This window comes from Choloepus didactylus, chromosome 1, assembly GCF_015220235.1.
Source record: "Choloepus didactylus isolate mChoDid1 chromosome 1, mChoDid1.pri, whole genome shotgun sequence".
In the NCBI taxonomy this organism is placed as follows: Eukaryota; Metazoa; Chordata; class Mammalia; order Pilosa; family Megalonychidae; genus Choloepus; species Choloepus didactylus.
The window spans coordinates 231,186,418-231,207,652 of record NC_051307.1 but is presented as its reverse complement, the minus strand read 5'-3'; the positions used below and the strand labels follow the sequence as shown (position 1 = coordinate 231,207,652).

Below are 21,235 nucleotides of genomic sequence, written 5' to 3'. Positions count from 1 at the left end.
ACTAGAAACTGAAAATGAATATCTACATTTGCATAAGAATAATCTCGAGAATGACCTCTTGACTGTATTTGAAACCTCTTAGCCACCGAAACTTTATATTATTTCATTCCTTTTCCTCTTTTTGGTCAAGAAGGCATTATTAACCCCATGATGCCAGGGCTAGACTCATCCCTAGGAGTCATGTCCCACATTTCCATGGAGACTTATACCCGAGAGTCATGTCCAATGTAGGGGAGTCGGTAGTGAGTTTATTTGCAGAGTTGGTTGAGAGAGGCCACATCTGAGCAACAAAAGAGGTTCTCTGGGGATGACTCTTAGGCACAATTGTAAGTAGGTTTAGTCTCTCCTTTGCAGGAATAAGTTTCATAAGGGCCAGCCCTAAGGTTGATGGCTTGACTTATTAAACTGGGAGTCCCAGTGCTTGTGAGAATATCAGGAATTCCCCAGGTGGAGAAGCTTAATATTTTCACATTTTTTCTCCAGTCCCTCAGGTAGACTTTGCAAATACTTTTTAATTTTCTGCCCAAAATACTCTGAGATGTATCAGGGAATTACATTAAGCTACACAAAATAACAAGATCTCATTCCCTATACCAGTTTCCAGGTAATTATGTTGTTTAAATAAACTGACATACAGGTTAAATTAGATAATATGCTACAGAAAGTATAAATTTTATACCAAATAAACATCTCTTAAATAAAAGTTAAAAATCAGGAATAGATGTGACTGCTGTAAAAGCTTACAATCTAAACCTTTACAATAAGACTCACTGAACATTCTGTACTCCAAATTGCCCAATCTCTGCTCAAGTTCTATCCTCTGATAACCTATGCCCTTTAATTCAATTCTAAGCTTTTGCTCATTATAGTTCGCTTATATTAGTGGGGGATTATAATATTTGTCTCTTCGTTTCTGCCTTATTTCATTCCACATAATGTCCTCAAGGTTCATTCACCTAGTTGCATGCCGCCCAACTTCTTTCCTTATTGCAGCCACTAAATGTTCCATTGTATCTATATATCCCACAGTTTGCCCTTCCATTCACCACTGATGTACCCTTAGGCCACCTCCATCCATTGCAAATTGTGAATATTGCTGCCATAAACACCAGCGTGCAAATGCCTATTCATGTCCCTGTGTTCCTGCCTTCAGTTCTTCCAAGTATATACCAAATAATGTCATATGGCAAACCTATACTTAGCCTCCTGTGGAACCACCATACCCCTTCATAATTTCCCTCATTTTTGAAGAACAGTTTTGCCAGATATAGAATTCTTATTGGCAGGTTTTTCTCTCTCAGTACCTTAAATATGTCATATCACTGCCTTCTCACATCCATGGTTTCTGCTGAGAAATCTGCACATAGTCTTATTGACCTTCCCTTGTATGTGATGGATTGCTTTTCTCTTGCTGCTTTCAGAATTCTCTCTGTCTTTGACATTTGATAATCTGATTATTAAGTGTCTTGGAGTCAGTCTACTTGGATCTATTCTGTTTGGAGTGTGCTGTGCTTATTGCATCTGTACTTTTATGTCTTTCATAAAATTTGGGAAATTTTCAGTGACTATTTTCCTACAGTATTTGTTCTGTCCCCTTTACCCTCTCTTCTTCTGTGACACCCATAACATACATATTTGTTGTGCTTCATGTTGTCTTTCAATTTCCTGAGACCCTGTTCATATTTTTCCATTCTTTTCATTATCTATTCTTTTGTGTGTAGGATTTCAGATGATATGTCCTCTAGTTCACTATTCCTTTCTTATTCCTCTTCAATTCTGCTGTTGTATGTCTCCTTTGTGTTTTTCATCTCTTCTATTGTGCCTTTCAGTCCCATAAGTTCTGCCATTTGTTTTGAGTTCTTCTGCATGGTCACTCAGTTTCTTCTTTATATCCTTTATTTCTTTTGTCATTTTTTCCTTCAACACATTGATTTGATATAGAAGATTTATCTGAACATCTTTAATTACTTGTTTCAACTCCCATACCTCATTTGGAGTGTCAGGTTGTTCCTCTGACTGAAACATATTTTGGTATGACTCATGAATTTTTGCTGATGTGTAGGCATATGATTTCCTTAATTTGTTTATTCTGGAGGTTGTTTTCTCTCTTTTACCTAGGTTTTCTTTTGGCTGGCTTTCTTCTCTATCTGTTCTCTGATATTCAGTTCAACCTATTTGTCCTAGTTTGCTAATGCTGCCAGAATGAAAAACACCAGAGATGGATTGGCTTTTATAAAAGGGGGTTTATTTGGTTACACAGTTATAGTCTTAAGGCCATAAAGTGTCCAAGGTAACCCATCAGCAATTGGGTACCTTCACTGGATGATGGCCACTGGTGTCTGGAAAACCTCTGTTAGCTGGAAAGGCACGTGGCTGGCATCTGCTCCAAAGTTTTGGTTTCAAAATGACTTTCTCCCAGGACGTTCCTCTCTAGACTGCAGTTCCTGAAAAATGTCACTCTTAGTTGCACTTGGGGTATTTGTCCTCTCTTAGCTTCTCCGGAGCAAGAGTCTGCTTTCAATGGCCATCTTCAAACTGTCTCTCATCTGCAGCTCCTGTGCTTTCTTCAAAGTGTCCCTCTTGGCTGTAGCTCCTCTTCAAAATGTCACTCACAGCTACACTGATTTCCCTCTGTCCATCAGCTCATTTATATGGCTCCAGTGACTCAACTTAGACCCACCCCGAATGGACAGAGCAACACCCCCATGGAAATTATCCAGTCAGAGTCATCACCCACAGCTGGGTGGGGTGCATTCCAAAGAAACACTCAAAGAATTACAATCTAATGAACACTGATAACATTTGTCCACACAAGATTACATCAAAGATAATGGCGTTTGGGAGACATAATACATTCAAACTGGCACACTATTCTAGATCTCTAGCATAGCTTCTGCTTGATCAGAATTTTTCAGCTCTTGTGGAAGATTTTTTGAGGAGGGTCTCCCCAAATAGGATCAACACCAATCACATTTTCTGAAACAAGACAGTCCCAGGAGTCAGGAAGAGGATTTAATTAGTATCAGGGTTCACTGGGAATGAGACCCAGCAGGGTGCCAGTCTTTACTTTGAAGCCTTTTAATTCATTGCTTTTCCTATCCTGCTCAGTATGTGGCACTTGTCAGCCCAGAGCTCTCCACTGGCATGAAGTGGTATGGTGCTTTTAATTCTCAGCAGATCCTGTTCCTGCTAGGGTGGTAGTTGAAACAGAGGCTGAGGTAGAGGGCAGGCTTAAATTCTTTCTGTTTTCCAGCCCCTGGAGTCTGAATTCTCTGAATGAGAGCCACCAGTTGTGCTGGTTCCTGCCTCCCCCCAACCCCTGCCCTTTTCTCAGGGGAGATTTGCCCTTCACAGAATTGTCTTTTTCACCTGACTAGTTACTTTGTCTCTCGGATATTCCTTAACTCTGCCCTTGCCTGAAGCAGTGCTGACAATTGAAAAAGTCTGCAGCTTTATGCTAAAAAGAAAAAAAAAAATCATTTCTAGAGGAGGACCCCATCCCCCCAGTTTGCCAATCAAGGGCCAGAGTTGGTACCCAGCTCTATGAGCCCCTTTTCTTGAGCACAGCCCCTTTCTAGTATTCTGTACTCCAAATGCCTGTTTATTTTGTTGTTGTTGTTGTACCCCATCAGTCCTGCCTCCTGTCTGCTGGGGAAAGAACTTCAGGTTCCTTTCTTGCTTTCTCTAGTTTCATCTGTGCTCAGGGCTTGTATTCAACAGTCCAAATCTGTTAATTAAATCCATAATTGGAGGTTGGGTGAGCTACCTTCCCCTTGATCCTCATAGAGGCTCCTTCTTTTTCCCCCAGAGAAGTGACTCCAAACCAGCCTGCCATGCTAGTGGGGGAGGGGTCCAGCCTCTGCAGAATGGGAGACTTACTTACAGTCCTGCACTGTGATTTCAGCTCTTCTACCTGTTCCAAGCTGGTTTATGTGTGTCTGGTCATGGAAGTCCCCAAAAACAGTTGTTGCAGATGGTTACTAGCTGCCCTAGAGGACAAACAAAATTCCACACCTCCCTATGCCTCCATATTGCCCCACCTCGTAAATTACTTCTTAATTCAGACCTGGATGCAGGTCTTCTGATCCTGGGCCAGTGTTTTCCCTTCTGAATCATTATTTGAATCATTATGATGCCTTGTATTTTTACTTATCTTTTTAGATGAGTGTTAGCTCTCCAAATGGACTATAAAAGCTAAATTTTTTGAAGCAGACAGTATAGTTTTTAAGACAAGAGTCAGATTGCTTTGGATTTGGGTCTGGCTCCCCCTTTCTGGCTGTGTTATCTTTTGAGAACTTGCTTGATTTCTATTCAAATTTTATACATAAAATTTTATATGTAAAATTTTATACGTAAAATGAAGAAAATAATAGCAACAAGTATTTCAGTTTGTTTTGAAGATTAAATGATGGAGCATATATAAAAAGTGCTGATCATAATGGTTACTCAAAAAATGGTAGCTATTAGTTATTTCTTTGCATTCTCTAAGAATACCCACAATTACCAGGTACTTAATAAATATGTGTGCTAGGATCATATCTACTCTTGAATTTTTAGCTTTTTCTTCTAGACAAGAATCTCTACTTAATAATCTTATCAATAAATTAGGTAAACTTAGTCAAATAACCATGTTGTTTTGTTTTATTTTAAAGCTAGCTATAGGTATAATGTGATTATTTGAGTAAGTGAATTTCTGTTAGTTTGCTGATGCCTTATATAGTAGCAGGAGTTGAGTAAAAAAATACATTTAAATTGCCTGTATAAGGTTTGAAGATATATAGAAAATCCTTATCATTCTTTTGTTCAGTTCCATTCATGAAACTAAGGTCACATTAAAGACCATAACAAATCCTTATAAATGATTATGATAATATGGGTCCTTTTGGGGGCTTCCTAAATATTGAACTGATTCACAGAAAATGTGTAGACAGTATCTGTCATAAATTCTCAGTCCATCCTAGCTCCAAACAAATAATAGTATTTCTTTGGACCCCTATATTGAGTTATATTAGATACAGTGTGTTACAACTTGTATGGTTAGGAAGGGGCTGGTGAGATAAGAAAATGAAAATGAAAACCTACATCAAGTGACATCATAAATTGGTAGCACAAATACATCCAATTCTGCTGTTTTGTCAGAAAGCAAATTTGCCTCAAGTCCTTAGGGGAAAAACAGGCATGCATGGGTGCCTTTTAGTTGCCTTTTTTTTCACCACTCTCAGAAGACTACAGGAATATTCAGATTAAATAGCTAAGGATCTGCTATCTATGAATTAGTTATTCAAGAAGAATAGGGGTCTGAATGCAGCTAACTGAAAGGTTTTAATTAGCAAAGGATTGACTGGAAGTGTTACCTAGAGATTAGAAATATATTCAAAACATTTTAATTTAAATGGGTGTAAAAATATTACTGCTGCCTCTGTTGAATTTTTCAGGATACCTGGTTTATGCAGTTGCATTGTTTGTCCAGTATGCAATTACTGATGTGAACAACCAAATGCTTCAAGGTTAAGTCTTTGTTTCAACTGACATAAAATCCAAAGCAGAAATCAAGCATCAGATATTCAGACTTCAGAATTCATCAAAATCTTTCTCCTTGCTTAAGATATGCAAATAATTTAAATGCCAGATTTGTAGTGGCCAAGATAAAGCCCAAACACAGATTCAGGGTGATTGAGTTATTACAAATTAGGAGACAGAAGATAAAACCAGTTGCTAAATAACATAATTATTTGCTGTCGTGATGTGTCTTTACTCCAATGCCATGCCAAAGAGTGTGCTGCTAGGCTGATTCCCATGAAATGTTAAGGAAATATGATTTAACATTAACAAAACAGCATCAGATGGAAAGCTTAGCTGAATTAATCCAGTGAAACAGGCCTAAGAGGAATATTTAGCTGTTCAGTAGAAGAAGGGAAAGATAAAGAAAAGTGGCTCCATTTGCTGCAGTATTTTGGGATGCCTCAGAAAACACAAAAGGGAATTTAATATAGATTCATATGCTAACATGCCTTACAACCCAAGCAAATCAAAAGAAAAGATGGGAAATTATAAAGTTTGCAAAGGACAAAAAAGTTTGTGAATATAAGACTTAAAGGAAATTAGAAAAAAAATATATCTTCCCAAAATAACTAGAGGAGAACTGATTGAAAAGATGAGAGAGTTGTGCAGAACTGAATAGAGAAATTTGAAGAATGTGAGGGTATTTTGGCTATGCTTTCCATTACATTTATGATAATAAGCCGATTGTGTGATTTCTTCAAGTTTTCAAAATTTTACAAATGTAAAGCTGTATTTGCAGCAAAACATAATGTTAGATAGAAGAGATTTAAATACAGCCAGATGACCTTAAATTAGCAATTTAGTACTGGGGCTCCCCAGTTTCTCTCAGGTGTAAAAAGTGAGAGTTGGGATAGAACATTAAGTGATTATTATCCCTGTTCATTCTAGCTTTGTAATTTAGTGATTTCTGAACAAGCTTATCTGGGAAATACTTTTTTTTTTTTTTTTTTTTTGCTATCTTGAAGAAGGTTTTGAAAGTGACAGATGATAGGGAAACTGCAATTCTGAATTCCCTTTGGCTACTGAATTATTTTATTACTCAGGCTCTGTAAGACTAGTCTTACAAATGTGACGGCAAATAGGAGACCAACATGGATGTGACTCCCTGTCAGCTAACACTAACCTTTTCATCTTCACCTTAATACACAGTTTCACACCTAGGTCAATTCCTTTGTGGAGTTTAGGGAGTTTAGATCTGATCCTCGAATTTGTAAACCTATGTCTGTATGTCACCAAAATTATACTGAATAATATTAAAAATGCAGTCAGCCATTTGAACATTGTGAATGTGGAAAGCTAAGCCACTCAAAAGGACTGATTTATTTTACTATAATAATGTCAATTAAGACTCTATCAGTATTTTATGATATATAAACTTATTCTATAGCTTTTATTGATAGAAAACATAGTTTGAGAGTATATATCACTGTTTCCCAATAAGTTTTTAATCTAACCTTGAGAAGGAAAATAATGTGCATAGTATGAAGGTCTATGTTTAATTATGTAAATAGACCCTATAATACACCACAAAGCTAATTAAAGGCCTACAGTGCGGTATTTAAGATTGAACATAACTTTAGAATCAGAGCTTCCTGGATTTCGATACTTCTCTACCACTTACTAGCCATGTGACTGTGGGTGTGATGATTAACTCTTAGTTTTATACATTTAAAATATGAATAATAAGTCTCTCATGGTACATTGTGAAATTTAAATCAAATGTTTTATGTAAAATCCAAACTCATTGTCTGCGTAAGATGGGTACTATATAAATAAATGTTATCACAATTATTAATATTATCGTATGATAGGACTCAGGGTCCAGTACGGAGAGGATATTTCTGATTGTGTAAGTCAACTTGAGATGGAGTCAAGAATAAAATATATATGTTATTAACTAAATTCAAGCATCCCTTTATTAGTCAAAGCTATTGGATGCTTCACAGAATTCTTTGAGTCTCCTTTACTTGTATTTACAGGAATTATGGGGAAAATGTATCATGTATTGAGGAAGAGACGTCCATATCTTAAACCTTGGAAATGGCAGTAAGTGTGACATGGAATACGGAATAAGACAGTCACAGAATAAGCCTGCACCTCCCAACTTCCTCTCTGGGAAGGAATCCCACCCACCCCTCAAGCCCTGTCACTGATGACTTGTCTGCCTAACCCACAAGACTCTGAGTTCATTCAAAATTTGTAAACCCAGAACCTTTCCCAAGGCCTGTCAAATTAGTTTGCAACTGTGCTGATAAACAAATGGTTTGTCAAGTCACACATGAGAATTCGATGTGTCACTCAGAATTGGTATTTCTCAAACCAGGCCCTCAAGAGATCCAAGGGGATCCTTTGTGCCCACCAAGGGCTGCTTGCTGGTAAGAGGAAATGGAGAAGGCAATGCATGGGGCTTTGGGTCTCTCCTAAGGGCCTTAGCCAGATAGGTTCAGTTTTATATGTTTTATGAAGCCGAGTCTTGTATAAAATTTCATTTAGAAAAAATTTTAAATTGTTTCACTGTGTAAAAAAAAAAAAAAGAAAATTTGAAAAATACAGCCAATGACTAAAAAATTCTCCGACAGCTTCTTTCCTAATTTTGAAGATATTTAACAAGACTGATCACCCCAAAATTGATCCAGCCTTTAATTCTTCAACTGGATTGTAATTTCTATCAAGTCTGCAATTATATTTCTATTTATTTGTTTACTTCCATTTATTTATTTTTATATGCCCACTGGGCATCTACGAGAAGGTGTAAATATAACAAATACCTATCAAGCAAACATTTTCTTTTTAAGTAAGGGGCATTATACTTTAAACATTTCAAGTAATCACTTCTTTACCTCAAAAATAAAACCAAGAGGAAAAGGTCATTTGTATAAGTTACACTAATAACTGACCTTTCTTGTCTATAAAATTATTGCTTTTGAATATTTATGTAAAATCTGGAAGTTTTAAATGTCACCGAGAGTAAAGTGAATACTAAAAGGAAGTGGACACCAGTCTAGGGCCAATTGTATTTAATTGTATTTGTATTTCCAAAATGAAACTAAATGAAGGAAGACTTGCATATCCTCAACTGTAAGACAAGATGAAGCACTGACATTTTTAGGATAGGAAACCAAGTTCGGAGGGGAACACAGATAAAATGAAGAAAGTTCCTATTTTATAAGTACACAGGTATGTACCAAGCAATGAAACACAACAGCCTGTGCTTCTCTTCGGAGCACAAGGAACAGAGGAAGGTCTTCCAAAAATGCAGATTCCTTAGACCTCCTCCATACCCATTGAATCAAAATTCTGGACTTGGGTCTGAGATCTGCATTTTTAATGAGGTTCTTTTGTACTATAAAATTTGAAACCTCCTGACAGCCTATGAATCCAAAGCAATTCTACAATGAAGCTTACAACTTTTTCTATGAGACACAGCACAACAATTTATAAGTAGATGTTATTTGTTTGTTGAACTTTTTCCGCTTTGCCATATTTACCCTTGGTTTAAAGCCACAGGGCATGGTTACTCACAGTTCAAACATTTTAAATAGGGCACTACATCAACCATAAACCAAAACAAGGCAGTGTAAAATAGCACAAACCAAGCTGGGAAGGCTGTTTAAAGGCAGGTTTTACATCTTTAATGGACTGGAGATCTGTCAGATCATGACAGGCAGGCAGTTCTCCACACATTATATGAAAGGGTCAATGGTCCAGTGTGCTGTAGGCCAGTGGGGATAAAGAAAGGAGGAATGGATGGCAGCAGGACATAACGAGGGCAAGACTGACAAGGGCACACATAGGATTTCAGCTTGTTACATCTTTGTGTGACACAGGAAAGAGTATCAGATGGCTCTTGACATCTTCAGCATGTATTCCCTTGGAAAGGCTCACCTTAACAAGGCTCTCAGGAGTTGAGGATGAACAATTTAAAATTTTATTACACAGAGGCAGCACAGAAGGGAGATTGTAATAAGCCTGGCATTATGCAGACTGTCATTCTTCCTTAACATGGGAACATATGGTTCATTTGCCTATTTGATACTCATGCTACCTGATGTACTAAGTACTATTACATTAAGTAGTCGGTGACACAAAATAAAATTAGGTTTATTTGCTTGTTCCATTAGGAAGCTCAGCAAGGAGGAGGAAGGAGTAGAGAACTCTGCTTGCCATTTGTTGCAAAACGGCTAACCACTGCCTTGAAAAAGGTATCACATCATTCTCCTCCTTCCCCTTCTCTCTCACTTCTGCTTCCCTCTTTCCACATCCCCAGCCATCTTTACACACTCCTCCTGAACCTTTCCCCACAGTGCAATATTATTTCCAAGAGGAAGGTCATAGAGGTATTGTAGTACTCAGTGGATAGATGGAGGTGGAGTGGTCTGCTCCAAATGTTGTGTATGAAGACAAAGATACTGAATGTGCACAACTAGACTCTGTGCCACCTACCAGGGTCACGCGTTCCATGTGGTACATGCCTTTTGCCAAGTGCCCAGGGCCATACAGTGTTCAATAATGACTCATTGTAGGGTGAAGCACACAGATTCCATCATGATTTGATAGGGTCTGTTGCAACCATAGATGAACTTCTATATGTGTCTCTGTGTATGTATATGTGTGTGTGTGTGTGTGTGTGTGTATATGGGGAGGGGGGAGTAAGCATGTGGGTATATATTCTGAGTTGGTAGAAAGAATGGAATGGGTTCCAGAGTCCCACATTCCTCTACCTTCATATCTGCTGAATATAATCACATTTTGAGGTCAACTGTCAAGGAGTAAAATCTCTAAGACTGAATAAGGTTGATTCTCCATGAATTTTGAAGTGCCTTTGTATTTAGCTCTTTGAGATTACCAGGGTCAACATGGTACAAACACAAGCCATATACCCTGTGACAACTTTGACCCTCAGAAATGTATCTGAACATTAAAAAAAAAAAAAAAAAATAAAGTGTTTTAATTTTTTGATATATAAAAAGTGCTTGGCATACTGCCTTGAATATTAGAGGTGCTTAAAGTGGTTGCTTTTGTTATTATTAACAACTTATCTGACATGCTCCTGGAAATTTTTTAAAGGAAAATGAGGGAGAAAAAAAAATAACAATTCAATTATTAATCTTTCAATAATAGGGGAAAAAGTGTCTTCTCTGTATCCCCCCCCCCCTTTTTTTTTATTGTTCAGAGCTGGTATGTCCACCATGACCAAATCCCAGGTGATCAGGCATCATGTTTAATACTGCCTGTCACAGGACAACTTTGAGCTGTCTGTCCAGCAGGTAAACATTTCCTGTTATATTCAAGAGGTGATCCCTAAACAGGTAGCCAGCAGTCACTGGGCATAAGGAGACAAATCTAGGCCTTTGATTTCTGTCAGTTCACTTGCTAAGTAGATCCGTAAGGGAAAAGAAGAAGCGATTAATCAAACTTAGCAGATGTGGAATTGATTCCCTGAGTTGCCTCAAAATGCCTTGCAGAGATAAGCTTAATCTGTATTCATCTTGACTTTCCTTGATGCAGTTTATGGTGTTTCCTCTGGCTGCTAGAGGTAAGCCTGCACAACTGGTAGCTCCATCAGTGTTAGGATAACAGCAATAAATGCACTTAGTGACGGTGGAGTGTGTCCAGTTCCACATCCTTTTCATACACGCTATGTCGTTTGAAATAACAACTCTAAGAGATGAGAGACGTACTATTTTATCCATTTTTCAAATGCCCCAACAGAAGACCCCTGAGGTTAAAAGACTTGCTAGAATTACCAATTAAGTGAGAATTAGATTTGGAACTTGAACCTAGAGTTTTTTATTCCAAGTATCTTTAAAAAAAAACAACAGATTCTTACAAAAGAGCAAAGAGAATAATCTGTGTCATCTAATTAGCTAGCTTAAACACGTTATCCACAACTCATAGTGTTTTATTTGGCTTATAACAGGTGCTCAATAAATAGGTACAAAATGAATGAATGAATAAGTGAATGAATATGTCACAGGCCTATTAATATCTCAGTAAGTTTTGCTTTAACTGCAAAATCTCAAAAGTCAGTAGAAACAAATAAAACAAAGTAAATTTTAACTTTCTTTGATTTAGTACAACAGAAAATATTTATTGAATGCCCACTAAATTTGAGGTTTATGCTGAGTGCAGGGCTTCTAATGGTAAATTAAAAGATCATGTTCACTGCCCATGAGGAGCATACAGTCTAGCTGCCAGTGCTCTCTGTAACCTTTAAATCCATCCCCCGGAACATCTAAGCTGTTTTCACAAACCACAACAATCACCATATTTGGCTCAGTTGCTTGGTCACTTTAGCAAATCATTAAAATCATATAATTTTACATATAAAATTGTAACTATGATAGAACTCGCAATTCCAAGCTGTCAGGCTAAATTTCTGCATCAAGTTCTAATATGTGATCTTTATGCAGGCAGCCACTACATGGGCATAATTTTAGTATTTCTTAAAGTTTTTTTTCAGATTTATTTCATCCTAAAAATAAATAGTAATCACGATATAAAAAGTGTAGCCTAGTGGTTTTACCCAAAATCATACCACTTATCAATGACAGAGGGGGATAAGAACCCATTTTCTAATATCTAATAAAGGACACCTTATAACACATCATGATTTCCTCCAACAGGAACATACCTTTTGTTTCTCTCCAATTTAGGTGCTATTTCTAGACTACCGGCAGCTCGGAAAAGAATGAGATAGATGACACACGAACATTTGTTCCTAGCAGGAAATCAGGCAACCTAGGGACTCTGTAATGTCATCTTCTTATTTTTAGTTTAAGGAAAACTTTTCTACTTTGACAGCCTGCCATGAATGTGGACACTTGTAGTAAGGATGGAAATGCTAAAATGGTGAAAACTTCAATCATGTCACATAGGTCAATAGGAAACATGTTAACCATACTAAGAAAAGGTGCTTGATTTGAATTATCAGCACTTCAAATTAAGCCAAATCATGTGAAGGCCCTTTGAAAACTGAAGACATGGGTATGTTCACCATTATCTGCAGAGAAGAAAAATCTGGATGTAGAGATGGAAGACTTGTCACCTAATCTAAACCTCATCACTTGTTATGTGATGGATATTGTCTCAATTCATGTAAAACTGAAGGAAACTGTCAAAATATACATTGTGCAACCATTTTTTTATAAGTAGACAATATAGTAAAATTACTTTGAATAGCCTTCTTTACATTCTTTTCAACCATCTCTAGGTAGTTATGCTTTATTGACAGCAAGAGTTAGTGCAATGAAATTTCAAAGTAGAGTACTATACAGAAGTTTTGTAACAGGGACAAAACATAATTTTTTCCCAAATAGGTGATTCCAAGGTCAAGAAATAAAAATAAAATAAAATAAAATAACCCACTTGGAACCACTGGGAAAATTTAAATTTTTTCTATATCTAACTCTCTTAATCTTCTAACATATATGACTGTGTCATGCTTTAATAAAAGTATGAGAGAGTAGTAATTATATTCATTTTGTTATTTAAGTAAAAGAATCAACCAATTGGGTATTAAAAAATGTGTACTGAGACCCAGCAGTCTGTAGCAGAGATTAAGATGATCTCTAATGCCCCTTCCAAATTTAACACTGAGCTGTATATTTATATGTGTTAAACCTTGAATTTTGTTAATCAAATAAAGAAATTAATTTCCCAGACAACCTCTAAGCCTAACACTGGGTCCCTGCTCATAGAATATTTAAGTTCAATTTCATTAGCTTTGGAAATACAATGCCTTCCCTTATACATACACACACTAAAAAAATACACACTCACTAAATCAAATGATGTTTATTCATATATTCCAAATTTAAGAGAAAATGTTTAGGGGCATTACCTATTGTTTTAATATTACCCTTCTCAAAGGTTTCTTCAAATGTAGTGTCTATTTGCAATTTGAATGCAGTTACTTTGCTAGGTTTTGGGATTTGTCCTGGCAACACTGATTTGAGAAAGGGGGTTCTAATGACTATCACAGAAAAAAGAAGATTGGTTACTACCTTATGACTCAAACGAAAAATATAGAAGAAATCATCAATCTCAAGCCTGACTAGCCTCGAAGAGACCATTTGGCTCTCTCTACTGTTTTAGGGAAATGAAATGCTTCCTATTGCATTTTATATATGAAGGCCTACAGAGGACAAATGATTTATCCAAAGTTATGCTCTAATTAGAGTAGAATAGACGCTGGGATATTTCTTTAGTATATCATACTACTTCCTTTCTTTTTTGTTCTTCTTTTTTAAGATTACTACTCTAATTTTTGCCTTCAACCCATTTGGAAGGTCCCGTGATAAAACTACAAGAAAAGTCATTCAGCCAACATAATATAGAAGTGTAAATACTGTTTCCCAGGAAGCAGCTTGATACCAGGCACTTAATGAAGCCAGTCAAGTCAGAAGGTGCCAGGAGAGGGGACACCACAGTCTGCCTGCAGAGACAAAGTCTCATGGAGCTGGCAGTGAGACCTTTGCACATTTCTGCTCAGGGTAATCTATATCAGGCAAAGATGTAAGTCTGTAATTACTACATTCTGTTGGGGCTCAGTTTTTTTTTCCCCAATTTTTTAGAAAAATTTAGAAACTAAACTTTGTTTTTTTCAACATGCAGGAGATAAATATTTTGTTTTGCTTTGTTGAAACATGGAATCCTAAAGCAAAAAGAGGAAATGATTATGAAAGAAGAATCTGCAAAGAGAAATTGCAAGGTCACTTCTTAATCACAGGGAGACAATGTTGAATCTGACTCTCTATGGTTATTAGCTATTCTGAGGCTAAAAAGATCCCAGATTCATTTCTTATGGGGCAAAATGAAACAAAATAAAAACATTTAAAGTAGTTTTAAAAAGTAGGTTCACTTTTACTCTTCAAAACTTGCCCCCCTCATTTTCTCATCTCTACCCACATTGCATCCTTTGCTCTCTCCTCCCCACATTCCCTGTGTTTGGGCCCTTAAAGCTCGTGGAAGGTAAATGGTGGCCACTTCTTTCTTTAGGAGTAGAATTTTGGAGTCACCTTATTAAATGAGGCAGAGGTAATCAGTTAATTCGAACCCTCATTACACAGTGTTGTATTTGATATCACGAGATCTCAGTTTCCTTGTTCCATGGTAGTGTATTCAAACCTTGATTAAATTTTAGGAATGAAAGAGGAAACATTTTTTTAAAATCCACATCCTAATCTGCTGGGATGCTTGTAGAAATCTCTCAGGCAGTCTACACAGAGGAAGGGGCTAAACCTGGACCAGAGCAAAAGGGTTACCTTCACCTTCCTTTTCAGCTTAATTTTGAAGTATCTGTTCTCATGTCTCAATGCATTTCCCCAAGAAAATCCTTTTTCTAAAGCTGGTAACGCCTTTTGCATTCATCTTTTTGACACGTTCACTCATTCCACAGATATTTATTGAGTTTTGGTTCTGTGCCAAGGTACAGGGCATACAAAGATTAAATTTGACAGAATACCTGCCTTGGGAAAAGCTTTGGGCCAGGGCTATAGAAACAGTTGGCACAAGGAGAGAGGATAAGGAAAGAAAGAATGCCCTAGAAGATGCTCTCTCTTGAGAATCTCCTCATGTACATGGAGGGGGCCTGCAAGGCAGCGGTCATTACCAGGAATGCACTCTAGGCAATCAGCACAGATCTCTGGTTTGTTTGGTTTTACCCTCTTTCCCCTTCCTTGCTCACAAATGCAATCCTGGGACTAGAAATGACAAAATGGTATCTCTGCATCTAGCCTGAGAACATTTTTTTGGGGGGGGGAACTCAATGCCAGCATCCAGATTCTAGTTTTTTCCCAATATACTGGAATTTCTGCAACATGGGACCCACCTTCCTACAAAACAACATTTGACTGGGGCATGGGATGGGACTGTCCCTTTCTGGTGTAGAGCTAACTTTGCAGTGTTTCACGGGCCTTTCTTCCAACACAAAGTGATTACCATTTTTCATTGCACTTCATTTGTCCTTTCTTTCATATGGTCAGTCTCATTTACTTCTGTTAGCTGCCCAGCCTGGCATGCATATGAATTCATGACACAAATGATACTCAGTTAACTAAAAGGGACTTTCTCCTATCTTTAGCCCCATGGCTCATTCCTAGTAGGGCTTCACTGCATTTATGATGACCTAGTAACAGACATGCTCATTAGAATAGAGCTACACTGTGGTATAGTCATCTCTTATGTATACAAGGTACTACACAGTAATGCAATGAAATATAAGTAGAGAAATATATCTGTTTTGCTATGCCAAAACTCCCCCAGAAAATACACAGCACAGGCCCCATGTCCATCATGGAAGGAAACCTCTCTTCTTTTTCTACAGGAACCTCTCTCTGTTTTTTCACGTGATGAATTCATTTTGTCATGGGGTGAACACCTGTGTGGCTATTTAAAGCTGACAACACCAGGTGTGTGCATGCGTCTCGCTCCTTTGTGTAATGTTCTGCTCACTGATTTCTCAGCAGGCCAGGTCAGGAAAAAGCCTTCAAGCTGAATACAGAAAAAGGTCTTAAAGGATTTTTCAAAAGTGTCTATGACAAGTGCATGGACTGAAAATATTATGGCCAAATTAAATATAAAGATCTTAGTTTTACAAGACTCTTAATATCATGTGAAAACGGTTTGGTATCTGGATAGGTCACTGGAAGTTTATCGAAAGGGTGGAAATTTTAAAAGAGCTATTTAACCTTAAAATTATAGAAGATATTATCTCTTGAAATATTTCAAAATATTTTTTTTTTTAAATAAAGATTGAGTTACCTTTTACTTTGTCTTAAGCTCTCCAGTCCTCTTTTCCAGGAGATAGCTGCTCTGGGGAAAGCATTTGGCTTGCATTCAATAACAATATCCCCACCAACTTGAACAACGGAATATTTTTTAATAGGATTTTTTGAGAAATCTGGTGCTGAAGCTAAAAACAAAATTAAAAAATAACTGTTAAATTACTCAATTAATATTTAGTGACCTAAGGGTGTCTTGTTATACTAGACAGAATCTAGTATTTGTAGCCAGAACTCTTTTTCAACCTACTTCACTCAAGGTGTTCTCAGGCTAGTTACTGATTTAACATTTCAGAGCCTTTGCTTCCATTTGCAAAATGAAAATGGCAATAGACCTTACCTCAGTGTATTAGAATAGGGATTAAATGAGGCAATATTTGTAATGCACAAGTACAGGACCTGGTACAAAGTGTACGCTCAATAAACAATTTATTTTTGTGTTGCTAATGGTCTTTATAACAACAAAATCAAGATGGGGGTTGGGGAAGAGGGAAGCAAGTTAGAAAATGTCACATCCTTAAAAGCATCTCCAATAAAAGGGGTGAAGATGTTTCCATAAGAAACAAAAGAGGGAATTTTTAACCTGATTTGGGAAATCATTAAAGTGATTACAGCCAAGATAATAATCCTAAATGTGAAAGGGAAAAAAATTATAATAATAAATAAATAAATAAATATATATATAGTATAAAATATACATATGTATGTATGTATGTATGTATGTAAGGGGCAATGAAATACCACTGAAATAAATCAGAAATACTGTGTAACTAAGTCAGATTTCTTTATACTATGCCTTTAACTGACAAAATGTAAATGATCCACCTTCTAGAGGGGCAGACAGATTTTAACTAGAATTTTTCTTTGTCAGTCTCAGCTTTATCACCACCAAATAAATTCTGAACAAATATCAGTTCTGGAGCCTATGAAATTATTAGACCACTTGGGGTGTATCCATGTCTGTCACACTTCATCTCTGTCCAATCCCCATTTCCAGTAAAACAGCCAAGTGTACTGAAGCTCTTTCAGAAATGCTTGGCTCTGTGGCTTCTGGGCTTTCAGTTGTTGCTTCTCCACCCTTCATGTGAACACTGCATCCTCATTCTTCTCATCTCAGATTAAAGGGAATAACCTTATTACAGGTCATGTTTATCTTTCAGTGTGTTCTAATAACACCTGCTAAGGTCTTGATCATAATAATCTCCCTTATTTTAAAATTTATCTTTTTTCCCAGTGAAACTACAGTCTCTATGAAGTTAAGGACCACTTGACTCTCAATATTTATATTCCTATTGCTTGGTATATAACAGATGCTCACTAAATTGTGGTGATTGAAATAATGAATAAATGAATGAATATTCATCACCCATGGGCTCATAAAACTTTGTCTCTTATTGAGTGTTCCTTCTTCTCTTTCAACACCTTCTTGCTACCCACCACTAAGAAAGTCATTATCTATGAAAGACATTATCTACGAAAGACATTATCATTATCTATGAAAGACATTATTTATGGACCATTTATCGTGGCAACCAACACTGATTGGCTATCCCAAAATATCATTCCCAAACAGTTTTTGTCTTCATCTTCCACTGTAGGGACTGATTTTCCCAACCTCCTTGAAGTCTGGGTAGCCATGTTACAGAGTTCTGGTCAATGAAACAAGAAAGGCTTAGGGAAATTTTTTGCTTTTCTAATGAGAGGGACAGACATGGTCAGTTCTGTTGTCACCCTCTTCTTATGCAGCCATCTTTGAATAATGAGGCTAAAGGCAGGAGGGAAAGGTTTAAACAATAACATCATCAAGCTGCAGTACCACAGATAGCAGCCATTCACCCTTGAACCTCTAAATAAGTTCCTGTTTGAGTCACTAAAATTGAGATTTTCTTTTTTTCTTTTATTATTTCCAGCTGAAAACATTCCTAGTGGCTATACTTTAAAAGCTGTATTCAAAACCTTATGCTAGGATCAGCTTTAGAGGAGACTCTTCTGCCTTGGAAGCACCCAATGGTGGCCTCTTCCTCAAATCCTAATATATTGCCCAAGCAGAATAAGAATTACCATCAACCATTTTGTAAAAGGCTAAGTTAGACATTTCCAATTATTTAAAGGGAAAGCAATTCAAAGTCATAGAAAAATTGGCTCCAATTATATATAATTGTGGCTTGCTAAAAGGCCATTTTGAATTTTGGGGGTTATAAATACATGACTTACCTAATACTCTCAATTCTGCATTTGCATAAATGATCTGATATTTGTTTTCTGCAGCACATTGGTAGACACCAGAATCTGAAACATTCAGCATCGTTATGGTAAGCATTCCATTTTCTATTTGAATTCTCTCCTAATAAAGGAAAAGGCAAGTAAAGATGCTAGCATTTTAAGCTAGAAACAAAAGGATAATCTTTGAGGCTAGAGCAAAAACATAAACTTTTCTTCACTAAAATACTTTATTAAGCAAAGTGTGTGCATAACTGTGAGATCAGATACTTTGGTGTATAAGAACTGATGCTTATGAAGATGAGTCTAATATACTGTAAAATCCTGAGCAGCTTTCTGATGTTTAAAAAATATGAAATATGCTCAGTGTAATTTTAGTGGTAGTATATTTGTGGTATTTGTTTTTTTTGAATTGTATATTAATTCTGTGTTATATGGTATGTAAAATAATTTGGAATGCTCCACCTTTCTTCCAATTATTCCAGAAAACATGGTTGACTGAATAATATTAGATACGGACGTTATGATTACAAAATTTCCTTGGCTTTCCATCATAAGGTCTCAAAAAGACCTGAAATTTGATGATTTGATAATTCTCAAATTAAGACACAATTTGGAATTGAGTTTTTCCTTTCTGCAGCCTATTATAAAGTATGCTTAAACAGCCAGAATCTGTTACAGAGTCCCATTTGGGGCACAGAAATGCAATTTTGACAGCACATAATGAAACAGTTTAATAGTGCAAATTTAACTTAAAACTAAACATTTCACTATACCTATAACCATCCTCTAAAGATCATGAAAGTAACTGGAGGGAACAGAGAATGTTACATGCAAAAAAGCATGCAGGAAGAAAATTCCACTAAAGCTGAAAACAAAGAACCACATTGCATTCAGTCTCCAAACAACAGATGTTCAAGATGTTCATTGTATCTCTGGCTGTGCAAAGTAAACTGGAGAATTAGCACAATTATCTGGATAATTTGATGGGAGAAAAAAAAAAAAACTCTGTCTTATTTTCTGGATATTGTAAAGAAAGTATGCTCTGCATTGAAAAATGTGGGTAACTGCTTCAGTTCTCCAACTAAATTTATGTTTAGAGACAATCATAAATTTTCATAAAAGCAAGATATTACTGGATAGAGAATAAGGGCCTGGATCCTAGAGTTGGATCAAGTTTAGATTTTACTCTAACATTTACTAGCTGCTGCATGACCTTGACCAAGTCACTTAACCTTTTTGAGACTTATTTTCTTCCTCTATACAAAACATTAAAAATAGTATCTCTTTGATAAAGCTGCTGTGAGGACAGAATAAGATAATGCATGAAAAATATTTCACAGAGTGCCTGGATCATAGAAGAGCTCAATACATGTTAGCTATGATGATTATAGGATGATTATATATGAATATGGATCTATCACTGACTAGCTATGGGACATTCTGCAAGTTTTACTCCCCCCTACGCTTAGTTTTCTCATTTGAAAAATGGGGATAATATTAAGCTACTTTGTGAGTTTTTTTAAGGATTAAAAAGATCAATATAACATATACATACATACAAATTCACCTAGTAGAGCAGATGAATTGTTAATATCAACATAATTGCTTACCTCTGGGATGAGGCGCTCACCATCCTTTAACCATGTGTACCAAGGTTTTGGCTTCCCACTAGCTTTGCACTCCCAAAACAAGCTGTCGTAGAGAGACAGGTATGTATTTTGGATTTTTTGTTCCCATTCTGGTGGGGCTGTTTCAAAAGACGCCAGAGCAACCATTAGGCAAGGCAATTATCCAAGATATTATGCTGCAAACTAAGGACTGTAGAAATCAGAAGGATCAGGCTAGCTGGGACTGTTTTTACTGCACACACATAATTTCAGGGAGGGGAAACACAGGAGTTTCAATGTGGGACAACAGAGATCCTGTTGCAAATATCAGTGTGCATTTGGCTCAATTTAAATATTGATCATCTGTTGTTTTGCTGCACCTGTATAACAACTTGGGCGTTGTAGGAAAAGGTCAAAAGGCAGAACAGGGCCAGAGAATAATTCTATGCTAAACATTAGTATATAGTTCAAGTGAGAAAATGCACATCAAATCTCAATCCTCTCTGGGCAAAATCCAATGACTATATTTGGTCTAAACTAACTACAAGTAAGTATACCTATGTAGGCCACAATTACAACCCAACAGCTTGAAGTATAAATCCTACATTTTGGTAAGATGATAATCCAAGTAAACATTTTTCCAAGATAAAATTCTTGACAAGGAATCAGAACATTTGTAATTATACACAGGTTCAATACCTAACTGTAATCTTGGGCATGGATTTTTCAGAACTTATTTTGTAATGTGACATAGTTCTACACAGAACTGAGGCAAAACAAACAGAAAACAAATAGCATAACAGACTGTGAAAATGGTAGTTAAGCGTAAGGTAGTATTATTCTTCCTATCATTTGTGAAAACAGGTGGGGTATAAGCTAAATGTTTTAATATTAATAAATATTTCTTCCATAAAGATGTCAGGAAACTGCCTGGATGTGCCAATTAATCCCTCTCCTTTATTTAGGTCTGTAGGAGTAGATGAGGCTTCTCTTGGAATCCCAGGCTTCTACAAATTAAATGTTTTACATGTGTAATTGCATTTAACACTCCCTACCAAC

The 21,235-nt window shown here is 36.6% G+C and overlaps 1 protein-coding gene across 1 annotated transcript in view; it reads right to left on the bottom strand.

The window, feature by feature from the left end:
• LOC119507338 (contactin-6-like) overlaps nucleotides 1-21,235 on the bottom strand; it is a 572,510-nt gene that overhangs the window by 66,964 nt on the left and 484,311 nt on the right. Inside the window, 3 exon segments of the mRNA XM_037800513.1 lie at nucleotides 16,327-16,477; nucleotides 18,561-18,690; nucleotides 20,180-20,316. Of these exon segments, the coding sequence (XP_037656441.1) occupies nucleotides 16,327-16,477; nucleotides 18,561-18,690; nucleotides 20,180-20,316 (418 nt within the window).